We start from the raw sequence: 12437 nt of genomic DNA, 5'->3' as shown, positions 1-12437 counted from the left end.
ATGTATTTCCCTCGGTTTTAGTTTGTAACCCGGATTTGTTTTCTCATAATCGATTTATGACTTTCGAACAATACTGATGTTGCTTTTATATATCTGATTATATGATCACACTACAACATTGCGAGAAAGTAATCGAAGATGTCCTGCGTCATTGCTTTGAAAACAACAACTTTTGACTTACCTTTATGAAAATAAAATAAATGTTCTATTTAAAACACAGCGTAACATTAACACTGTAACAGTGGAAATAGTAACTCTATTGTCAAACAATAGCTGCGCATTATTTCTTCCTCTTTTATATCAGAGTGTCTTAATATAAGGAATAATTTAAAAATATAATATATTATTATGAAGTTTTTTATTATAGCATGTCCGTTAATATAACTATATATGCAATAGGTCTTAAACATTAATTGTTACTGAGTGTTTGCCAATAAAATATTTATAACATATTGTACTTCGTAACTGTCGTATAAATATTCCATAAATAAGTTATTTTCTGTATTTTACAAATCTAACTTTATATGGAAGAGGTCCATATGTCACACCCAGTTTACCTACAATCGGTGGAGGTGATTGACCTTCTGGAGGTAGGATCTTAAAATTCCAAAGTAAAGAAGTAAAGAACAGGAACAGTTCATTACGTGCTAGGGCTTCACCTGGACATACTCTTTTACCTACAAACAAAAACAAGATCATCTAACTTTATTCAACCTACACGACTATCAACGAACTCGTAATAGATACCTGTATTAATAGTGTGTATGTTCCGGACCATATGAATATTTGGACCATACGCGTATGATCATGACCATATGCGTACACTCATATGCTCGGACCATATGAGTATATAATCGTTTGGTTATTGACGGGCCGGACCATATGAGTATTTGGACCATATAGGTATTTATTTTCAAATATGCATTACAAACGTTTCAATAATTCAAAAACTTTATCTTATCAAAGAGCTGATATCTCTGAGGTGGAAGAAGGTGAATAAAAGGTAACTTGAATTACCATAAAAGCAGCCCCACTAACCCAGTCTGCTTTATTCCATTATCGTTATGACATATTTTTTTTCTTCAAACAAGAATGTGTCATAAGTACATTGATTTCCCATCCGTACAATCATTTTCTATGTTCAGTGGACCGTGAAAATTAGGTAAAATCTTGTATTCGGCAGTAAAATTAGAAAGATCATATCATAAGGAACACATGTGTACTAAGTTTCAAGTTGATTGGATTTCAACTTCATCAAAAACTACCTCGACCATAAACGTTAACCTGAAGCAGGACAGACGGACAGACCAGAAACATAATGCCCATAAATGGGGCATAAAAATAGTAAGACTTGTTACATACCTGCCAACTTTTGAAAGTTCCAAGGGTTTTTTTAGTGCTCGACAACAATTTTAAAGGTTACAATTTTTAGCGAAGTATTTTGCGCGATCTGGATTGTCTAGAAAAAGTGTCATATTTGTAAGATGAGCTTACATGCCTTTTTCTTAAGTCTGTTTGCAGGATTTTAGTTATTAAATCAGTAGAAAAGATGAACATGTAGCTAGCAGACCCGGGTTTATTTTATTGTGTAAGAATAACAGATGCTTGTTAAAATTTCCAATTATGCACAAAGATGGACCTTTAAGAGGTTGGGAACAACACTCCAAATGAGGGGTAACCCTCAATGGAAGAACATTACAACCCACTGTAAAAAATGAGCACCTTTATATTCATATTATTTGATGAAACTTTCTCCCCAAGAACTATGCATCAATCAAGACGTATTAAATGGTCAAAACATGTCAAAAGAATTTTGTGATGTTTCTAAACTTATATCTTCTTTATTAATTTGACCCCACATTTAGAAAAGTTGTTCCAAATATAATGGACACCACTCATAATTGGGGGGGGGGGGGGGGGGGGGGGTTCTCAACCTGTTTGTTGGTCTTTGTGAAAAAAAGAATAGTCCATTGTGCTTAAAATGATTTAATTGAATACAAAAATAACTTATGTTACAACTAGTATTATGTCAATAAATTAGTGAAAAAAATAGTACTGCATCATTGATTTTTGTCAATCAGCCATGCTTTTATCCTTAAGCTGTGTAAAAACCTACGTGCAGATGAAAATCCACATGCCATGTTCACGATTTTACAACTAGATGAAAACGACACAAGTTCAAAATCTAGCATGTTACAATAATCTTCAGAGAAAACGTTTTTGATTGGCTTATTAATTTGATCATGAGAAACACAGAATTTGATTGGCTGAACACGATTGCCCTGATACCAAATTCACGCATGCGTACTACAAATATCTAAATTGAAAACATCCGGTTACAAGTAAACGAATAACGTTCATGTAGATGAGATGAAATCTAATAATTTACATAAATAAAAGGGTACATATTTACGATAGTGATTGTTTTTCAATCCTAATTTACAAATTAAGTGATTCAGATGCTTAATCAAGTGTAAAAATCGGTGTCAAGAATCGGAAGTTGTTCTGAAATTGTAATACACAGAAACGGATGCGGCATACGGAGGTACCAATGATTTTAAAGTCGGCACCATAGGCCTTCAGAAGACTTGAAGTCTTCTTCCACCAAAAAACAATGATGGTTACATGACAATTTTCGATTTTTGATGCTGTAAATCTCAAATATCGTAACATGACTGCAATACACAATATTCACAAGACAACTTAAATAAACTATGTTACTTTCCAGTGACTTCTTGTGTAACAATTCATTAAGAAATTTTTGGAAGTTATTCTAAGTCGATATATTGCCATTTACTCATAATAACAAATCGGTAATGACCATCGGTATAAAATGTGTTTATTAATAACTATATGAAACTTCTTATTTTTATTAAGCATATCTTTTTATTATAATATAATAATACAATTACCTATATGATAGCGTCTTTAAATGAACGGTCATACCATATGAAGAGCTTAGAAGTATTAAAGGTGAACTGTAACAGAGTGTTAATTACCCCGACCATATGAGTATATATCCATATGGTCATGACCATATGCGTATGGTCAAAATACTCGTATGGTCCGGAACATGTACACCAGACACGCATTCGTTTCTAATAAACTGGTGTTTTGTTTGATTTATAGCTCTCCTTCTTCTTTTTAATACTAGTAAGCAATGGATTTTCAAATATTTTGTCCTCAAGCATCCCTGGAGAGACATTGATCGTCAAATTCAGAATTGGTCTGATTAATATTATAAAGAAGATAATCTACTCAATCGTGGTCTAGTCCTGGCTTATATATTGTATTACCCTTCGCGAAGACACTATAGCATGTTTGCGCATTATTCAATACGCCGGATGGTTGTTATACATGTTTACGTGACATGGCATAGCTTGTTACAAAGGATTAGGTCCTGTAAGAGCCGATTTTGGCCTCAAATTTCAGGTTCATCTGATGAAAGATTTTGAACAAATTTTATAAAAACTCAAGTGTCTATTTCAGTTGATTGAATTAGTGTATGTGAAAGATTTTGCCTAATTTAGTGATTAATACGCTCCGATTCAAGCTTAAATATGCATAATCTATTAAATATGCTGATAAATGTCACTTTTCAGATGTTTTTGTCAAAAATGAAAGGGGCCGCATCTGTGTTCATCCTCAACCTTTATATGTGGTATGTATTATCATCAAATAAAACTTAAATTTCAACATTAAGAATGAAAATAAATACGGCCACTTCCATTTAAGGCGGAAGCCGTCGAAAATTTAACTATAATGCTAAAATTTTGAAGATTTCAGTAATTTAGCATGACTTAATGATGCTAGTACCCGATATATGTACATTGTATTGTCATTGCACAGCCCATATTTATGTAGCAGAAGCATTTTACTTTCCAATAAATAACTAATAGTTTACATTTTAACAAATTTGTAAAACTGCTATATTTTGGGGCCAAAAAGGTGTCTTACTGGACCTTCTCCTTTTTAAAGACAATCATAAAACAATATTTAGTATAATAAATTAATTAGCACATAGATAAGAGGGTTTTAGAGCCGATTTTCTTCACTTTGAAAACAAATACGAGACAAATGTTTTTTGTGTGGCCAAAATCTGCTCCATCACCACCAACCACTACAGCAGCGTGTTATCAGATAATAATAATTGACACGAAAATTAAAATGGTGAGTTATGTTGAAATCGTTATACGTAAAAGAGTATAATATAGTTGCTATTCGTGCTTCGCATAAATAAACTTAACATATATACCAGGATTGAAATGTTGTGTTTGCGACAGACGTGCGCTTCGTCTACAAAGACACATCATTGACGCTCGAATAAAAAAAAGTTAAAAAAGCCAAAAAAGTCGAAGAGCATTGAGGACCATTTACATATGAGCTAATTTAGACAGAGGATGCACAACACTGACACAGAATATGAGATCGCATTCCCTGTGAAGATCCAGAATGATATTCTTATACTGAATTAATTTAATTTTCGGCGTCTTTCATTGGCCGACAGTGTGTTGTCTATCAGCTCATAGACATAATTTTGGCATGTGGATGTGAAGTCGTCAAAGTTTTTTTCAGGTTTTATGCCGGCTTATAAAATTTGAACTAGATTATATATGTGAAATGACTGTAACATTTTTTCTGTCTATTCGAAATAACATAGAAATGAGGTACATACTTTAAAATAACCCTCTACGTGGGTTATTCAGTTCGCACCGATTTTTTTATGTTATTTCTTTATAGACAGGCAAAATCTTACAGTCATTCAATAAATACATAGATCTTTTTTCGTCTAGATGTGAAATACTGTGTGTATGATTAAAATTGCACCAATCAGAAAATCTAAAATATGTATGAATTGTTATGGAAACTATAAAGATTAAGTTTCTTTTGCATATTTTAGTAATTTGAATTTAAAACACCGAATGTATAACTTACCTAATGAAAACGGCAAAAACTTTTCTGGCGCATGGAATTTTCCGTTACAGTCAAGAAATCTTCCAGGATCAAACTTGTGTGACTCAGGAAATACTTTCTCATCATGCATTACAGAATATAAATTTGGAACAACAATAGCACCCTTTGGTATCCGGTAACCATTGACAACAGTATCTTCTGATGCAGTATGGGATATGGACATTGGTAAGATTGGTTCCATTCTCATAACTTCATGGATAACTGCCTCACAGTAAGGGAGATTATGTCTATCAGTCAGAGTAGGAGGTCCGCTGGATACGTTTTTCAGCATTTCAGATCGAATCTTTTCTTGAATTTCCGGATGGTTCACAAGACATAAGACTGCCCATCCAATAGTCGACGAAGTAGTTTCAGTTCCGCCGCTAAACAAATCGAGTATGACATATTTAAGGTTTTCCTCTGAAATTATATTAGATAAAAAAGGAAATATTTACTGATTCCTTCTTTTCTGGCAGACTTTTCATCGGGTTTGTTCTTATATCAACAACTCTAGGAGCAGGACATGCTTAACCTTGAAGGGTAACCCTTTTATTATCCCGCTGTTTGATGGGTTTCGTATTGTTCAGTCTTTAGTGTTCTATGTTTGTGTTTTATGTACGAGTTATAGTTTCTATCTTTTTCGTTTTTTGTACGATAGCATTGTCAGTTTATATTCGACTTAATTTCCATTTGGTATCTTTCGCCTCTCTTTCAAGCCTTATATGTTTAAATATACATCTTTAGGGTGAATCCTATTTCTGTAAAGCCTCGGTCACACCTTACCGGATAGCTCGAACGGACGACTAACGGATAGTTTTTTTCAATCCGTTCATGTCCGTTAGATGTCCGTTGTTATCCGTTAGACGTCCGTCCATATCTGTTGCATGTCCGTTAAGCATACGTTTTATCCGTCGACGTCCGTTCTGTCCGGTGGAAAATTTTAACTTTGAACGTCCGTTAGGCGTCCGTTTTGTACGGTACTCGTCCGTTTCGTTTCCGTTTTGTATCCGTTACGTGTCCGTTATACATCCGTTGGAGGTCTGGAAAATAAATTCACCAACGGACTTCTACCGGACGTTTAACGGATAAAACGGATGTTGAACGAATGAGAAACGGACTTTTACCGGACGTATAACGGATAAAACGGATGATGAACGGATCTGAAACGGATAAATGCCAATTGAAAATTTCGCGTCAGAAATGCCAATTATTGGTATGTCAGATTTCTTAAGGTTCATGAATTCTTATTATTCATAATCGACCTTAGAGTAAGGGCGATTCTTCACAATCAAGCAGCTCTTATTTAGGTCAGACACTGACCTTTTGCGGTATTTTGAAAAATAAACCAAAACCAGTTACACCTAAACATTTTGAATATTTATGCGATGTACATGTATTATTATTGTCGCCTTTAATTTTCCCGTATATAATGTTCATCCGTTTTATCCGGTACGCTTCCGTTAGGTGTCCGTTTTATGCGGTACTCGTCCGTTGGATGAACGTTCGACATCTGTTCTGTCCGGTACGTTTCCGTTTCTCGTACGTTGCATATCCGGTGTGTGTCCGTTAGGCATCCGTTACGCGTCCGTTTTATTCGGTCAGTACATCAACGGATTCCCAACGGATAATAATATTGTCACCGGACAAATTTTATTTTCATCCGTTAAGCGTCCGTTCGTGATATCCGGTAAAGTGTGACCGAGGCTTAAATAAGAAAAATTTACACTGGCGCGATAAATACTACTTTAATCTAAAGTATGATTTATAAAAAAGATGGGAGGGATTTTGTTGTTGTTGTTTGGTTTTGTTTTTTTTTTAAACTTTTTTAAATAATTATAATCACTTCTGATGTCATGCCTACTCTTTTAACAAACCTGTAAATTGAGTGTCTGACTCTCTCTTCATCTTCTTAATCTGAACCAAGTAAGCATCAATAAAGTCTCTCCAGTGATCCTCTTTTAGCGTTTCTTTGTGTTCATCTATTTGTTTTTGAAACCAAGCTCTAATCAAATTATTTTGTTCAATGCAATGATCACATCTACTTTTCACTTTCGGTATATGCAGCAGTACGGGTAATATGTTTACCTTCGGCGTATATTCATTGACTACTGTTTCTGTTATTATTTTGACGAATTTATCAAATTCTTGGTCATCGTAACTAAACCGTTTTCCTAAAACAATGGAACAAATAACGTTAGATACAGCTTTATTAATAACTCCACTAATCGCAAATTCTTTCCCTTGAGTGTCTGCCAACAGTTCAGTAAACTTTTCACATTCCTCTGTAATAATGGATTCCATTGACCTCGTACCAAATCCGAATCCTCTTAGGAGGTTCAGTGTGAAAGCTCTCTGTTCTTTCCACGGATAACCTGCAGCAAGACCTGTTAATACAAAAAAAAAAAACAACCGATAGGTGATATCTTTTGATTCAAAATAACCAAACCGATTCTATAACTATAACGTTAAAATTAAGAATGTAAATGGGGAATGTGTCAATGAGACAACAACCCGACCAAAGGGTAGAATATGTTTCTTGATACATAGTGATTTTATTCATTTTCGTAGCTGAATCCTATATAAAACTTAATCTTAAACATTATATTAAGCAGTAATACCCGTTTTCGATTCTTTTAGACAAAGAAACAAAAATTGTGTATTACGTTTGAGGCCCACGTATGTCACTCCTACGTTTTCCGTTTGCGGTTTGGTACTGATGTTATGCGTGGTTTCTTTTAAACAATAATTATGACAGCCCAATGAGAATTCTCCTTATATTTTAAACTTATAAATATCAAGACCATATGCGGAATTATTTCTTGCATAAATCAAGGAATTGTATATTTAAAAGGAATGGAAACGCGGCTCGAGATCAATCGGGATACCCGCAGAGCACCCGCAGAGCTATAATCCATGTCTGTCTCAGGCGGAAGTATGATGAATAATATAAAAAATCATGACGGAGGTCCATTTCCTGTCATATATAAACCATAATTATTTCATATCGGTTGAGAATAAGATTCTCTTATTGGATTAAAAGGGGTCACATGACATTCATTATTCTTCAGTAATAAATTCCATCGGTCATTAACAGAAAAAAACGGACCAGAAAACCGGTCGTTAACGAACTTTTACATGATAATGACCGGTGGGGCTTGGTTTCCGTCTGATAATGACCGTTAGGGTGTGGTTTTCGTCTGATAATGATCGTTGGGGCGTGATTTCTCTCTTAATGACCGGTGGGGCGTGGTGTCTCTTTATAGAGAGATGTACCTTTTATAAAACATGTTCCTGTTTTTAATATATGATTATATTTAAGTTGTTGAATTGTTTATTATATGTTTTCGTTAATTATAAAATTAAAGATAACTTGATTAATAAGTATTTATATACTGAAAAATTGCACTAAAATGAATGGCAGTATTACTACGACTGGTCTTCACTCTCCGTCATAGAAATCGTACAACTACTGGAGTTCGCTGTAGGCATTTTGAATTTATGAGAATTTTCATAAACATGGTTTCTCAATGAAATAAAAATAATAGTTCTTGAAAAGCTGGTCATTATCGTGATATATGGACTGCCCGTACGGCAGTGGTATTGACTGCGACAGCGATAATGACCTCGCCTTCGTCTCAGTCATTATTACTATCTTAGTCAATACCATTGTCCTGTGGGCAGTCCATATATCACGATAATGACCAGTTTTTCAAGAACTATTATATAAATATTGAACAGTTGTGATATGAGCTATTTGTACATATGTGATAAGGTAGAGGCAGCAGGGTGTCCCCTTTATTTTTTAGTGAAAAACTTTGCATGTATAGAAGAATCAAGACAGATTTTTGTCTTGAAAATTACTTAAATTTATTTTGTGATGTTCGATTACTTACGAAACTACGTAGTGGGACACTTCAATTAAATATCGAAGTTGGTAGATATACCAATACGCCAAGACAATTACGATTGTGTCTTTGTTGTAATATGAACGTTGTTGAAGACGAATATCATTTTGTTTTAGTTTGTCCTGTATACAGACCTGTAAGGTCACATTATTTACTAAAATACTTTTGTTCTTGGCCAAATATTTATAAACTGGATCAATTGTTAAAAGCTGTCAATAAAACTGTAACTATAAAATTATGTAATTATATTAAGGCAGCATGCGTTTCACGGAAATATGCATTCTGGCGTCAATTCCTTCCTTCGGCGTGAAAGATGAACTTATGAGGGTATAAGTAGCTTAATATAAAAAGTCAACTGCATTCTATGAATAATATTGGTTTGCATTTAACTTCATGGAAAATGATATGTCAAATTCTTACTTAACTTTGTATGATGTGTTGTTTTCTGCTGTTTATTATTGTGTCATATATGTAATATATGTTTTGATTGCCATAGCATGTAAATGCTTTTTGCAAATGAATAAATAAATTCAATTAAAAAATTCAAATTAGCTTATCATTGATACATTGATACATGATATATTATACCTGCAAATTGGAACATCCCGCATGCCATTGTTTATTATAACACCTGTAATCTAAGTTCTTTTATCTAGATAATATACTGCAGTTGTTTACTTTTTTCTTCCCTTCATAATGATTTATTAACTTCTTTCTTTATCAGTCATATTTCACAATTGAAAAATCATTTAGTTACATTTTTAAAATTTCCTTTATTTTGCATGAAAACTATTTGAAACTCGTAAAATGTCCGACATCAACTGATTGTGACATACCTTCATGTAATATCAAGATAAAAAACTAGAATAATAAGTTTTTTATAAGTAGCTTTGCATGTGGTTGTATTGTTATATTTTTTTTTCTTGGATTTATTTATTTTTGGTTTCATGAATTATCACCTAACTACTATACCACGTTCGTACTTCACAACGTAACTTGCACAATGTAAGTACCATTACTCTACAATAAAATATATATTTCGAATTATCTTCTAAAAAAAAGACCAATTATGATTTATTTTACACCAAGAAAATTGAAACAGAATGCCCACAGAAGGATTTTTATAGTTCATTATTTTTTATTACAGAAACATGCTTAGAAGAAAAAAAATATCATTGTCAAGTGAGATAACTAGTGTCAGATTAAATGACCACGTTCGATAACTTGAAGTCTTCTACCAAATAAGTAATGGGCCAGTTAGAGCGATGGGGTGTAATCAACGGCCGTAATCAACACCCGGTCGAAGCAAGAGATGCATCATAATATTTTCTTTGAAGTCGGCCGCGTTTCCATTCCTTTTAAATATGCAATTCCTTGCATAAATGCAGATTTTAGAAATAGCTCTCACAGTTCTAACAACAATACAAGTGTATGGGAACATTATTAAATATATAAATTTACTCATCGTGAACTAATATGTGCACCTTACCTTTCTTCTTCTTCACTTCTCTAAGGTACCAGACATCTGGTCTATCTGAAAATGTATTCCCATGTTTTACAAAAACCTCTCTCAGTGCATCGTATCTGTTTATAAACACCATCCAATATGGTCCGATAGACAGGCTAAATATATCACCATACTTCTTCTGTAATGTTGCTGAAACATCTAGTAAACTTTTGCCCCAAATTAATTTGAGGTTACCTAAAATGGGAAGTGGTGTGGGTCCGGGAGGCAGATCAGAAGGTTTTCTACATCGCATCAACAAATACGTCACCAGAAATACTATCAATGCCACCAAAATAGTACCGACACCTACTACCATGATTTATGCAAGATTTGTCTAAATTTAGAGCACAAACGGAAATAATATCTATATGACATACTTTATTTACCTGGGGTCATTGTTAGTTTATCATATCTCGACAAGTTCAATGTGTAGCTCAATGCATGTTCTTGTTATTGTCAATGAGGGTTTAGTTTATAGTTCAATGTCATTTAATTGTTATTGTTTACGCCGCCCCCTTTTTAACACTTTAAAAAAGATAACAATGAAAAATCAAGAAGTTGAAGAAACAAATAATTATAGGTGATACGGTGCTTTTTGTCCGCAATTTGCTTTTTGTCCGCTTTTACTTTTTGTCCGATAATTTTGCTTTTTGTCCGACACTTTTGCTTTTTGTCCGTTTCGCTTTTTGTCCGATAATTTTGCTTTTTGTCCGACACTTTTGCTTTTTGTCCGTTGCTTTTTGTCCGTTTTGCTTTTTGTCCGATACTTTTGCTTTTTGTCCGACACTTTTGCTCTTTGTCCGTTGCTTTTTGTCCGTTTTGCCTTTTTAGCTCACCTGGATCAGAGGGCTAAGTGAGCTTTTCTCATGACTTGGCATCCGTCGTCGTCGTTAATTTTTATAAAATCTGAAGCAAATGGCAAATTTAAAGCAATTACGACAAAAATCATCCTAAGGGTATCTAGTTTCAAAAAATTATACGATGACCCGCCCAATTATCAAGATGACCGCCATGTCTAAAAATAGAGCATTGTGGTAAAATGTAGATTTTGGCTTATATCTCTGAAACTAACGCATTTAAAGCCTGGGATAAAAAAATGTTCCTCATGACTGTCAAGATTTATCTTCCGGAAATTTTTCATTTACAGTAGAAAACTAAATCTCTATAGCACATGGTACATGTAGTGACAACACCAGATGTTTAAATGGATCCCGCGAACAGTCTGACTTTGGTCCACTAAGGTAGCAAATTGTCTGTGTGACCATCGCTGACGGCTTTTGGTACACATAAGACATTTTGTTGGTTAACAGATACGCCAGACAGCCATTAAAGCATTACCAAGGAAAGATTGCCATGCTCTTTATTAATTTCCATGAAATTGATATAGCCCCAAAGGTTTTACCATGAACATCATTGGATACTCGTGTCAATTTGAAAGCCACGCGGAATCAATATCAGAAATGTTTAAGAAAAATGCATCGATCCTACTGGGCGTTTGTTGCTTTGCATCTCCCTTGACATGGCCTATCAATAAAATATCCCTTTTGAGCAATTTGTGGATTATGTGGTCTGCTGTAGAGGGTAAATATACAGTCTACAAGCAATTGCATGCTTGGAAAAGCCTCCTTAAATTACCCTCTAAATAGCCTGTCATCTGTTGTCAGAAAGACCTGGCATATAGTCTGCTGTGTATTGAAGTTTCTTAACAATAAGGGCGTGACAATCATGACATAAGCTAAACTTAACCTGTCGAAAGTAGAAGCAAGAAAACAGTCATACTTGAGTTAGATCACGTTCGAACTCGAATAACGTCCGTTCAAACAACCCTGAACTTTGCATCTGTTCCAAAAATCTATCAAGCGAAAACTATTGACATTAGTCTTAACAGTCATTTTTAATCAACGATGCATAGTTCTAATAATAATAATATATTAAAGGCTCTAAATAGCCTTTGTGATCGCCTTGTTCTATGTGCATATTCCACAAAGGACACTCTCCAACATTGTACACAAGAATATAATTTATGACAACATATGTTTTGTTGATCTTGTATTGCTGATCATGTGCTGTTT

At 34.2% G+C, this 12437-nt stretch overlaps 1 protein-coding gene across 1 annotated transcript; it reads right to left on the bottom strand.

The window, feature by feature from the left end:
* Window positions 1-336: 336 nt before the first annotated feature.
* On the bottom strand, window positions 337-10722 carry LOC139528502 (cytochrome P450 2J2-like). The gene is made up of 4 exons (XM_071324519.1): window positions 10348-10722; window positions 6828-7337; window positions 4936-5373; window positions 337-677 (listed from the first exon to the last, which is right to left on the bottom strand). The coding sequence occupies exons 1-4, from the start codon at window positions 10679-10681 to the stop codon at window positions 493-495; spliced, it is 1467 nt and encodes a 488-aa protein (XP_071180620.1). The 5' UTR covers window positions 10682-10722; the 3' UTR covers window positions 337-492.
* Between the last annotated feature and the right edge of the window lie 1715 nt (window positions 10723-12437).

Source organism: Mytilus edulis, chromosome 6, assembly GCF_963676685.1.
Source record: "Mytilus edulis chromosome 6, xbMytEdul2.2, whole genome shotgun sequence".
NCBI lineage: Eukaryota > Metazoa > Mollusca > Bivalvia > Mytilida > Mytilidae > Mytilus > Mytilus edulis.
Note: the sequence above shows the minus strand (reverse complement) of the source record. Positions and strands in the feature narration are given on the sequence as shown.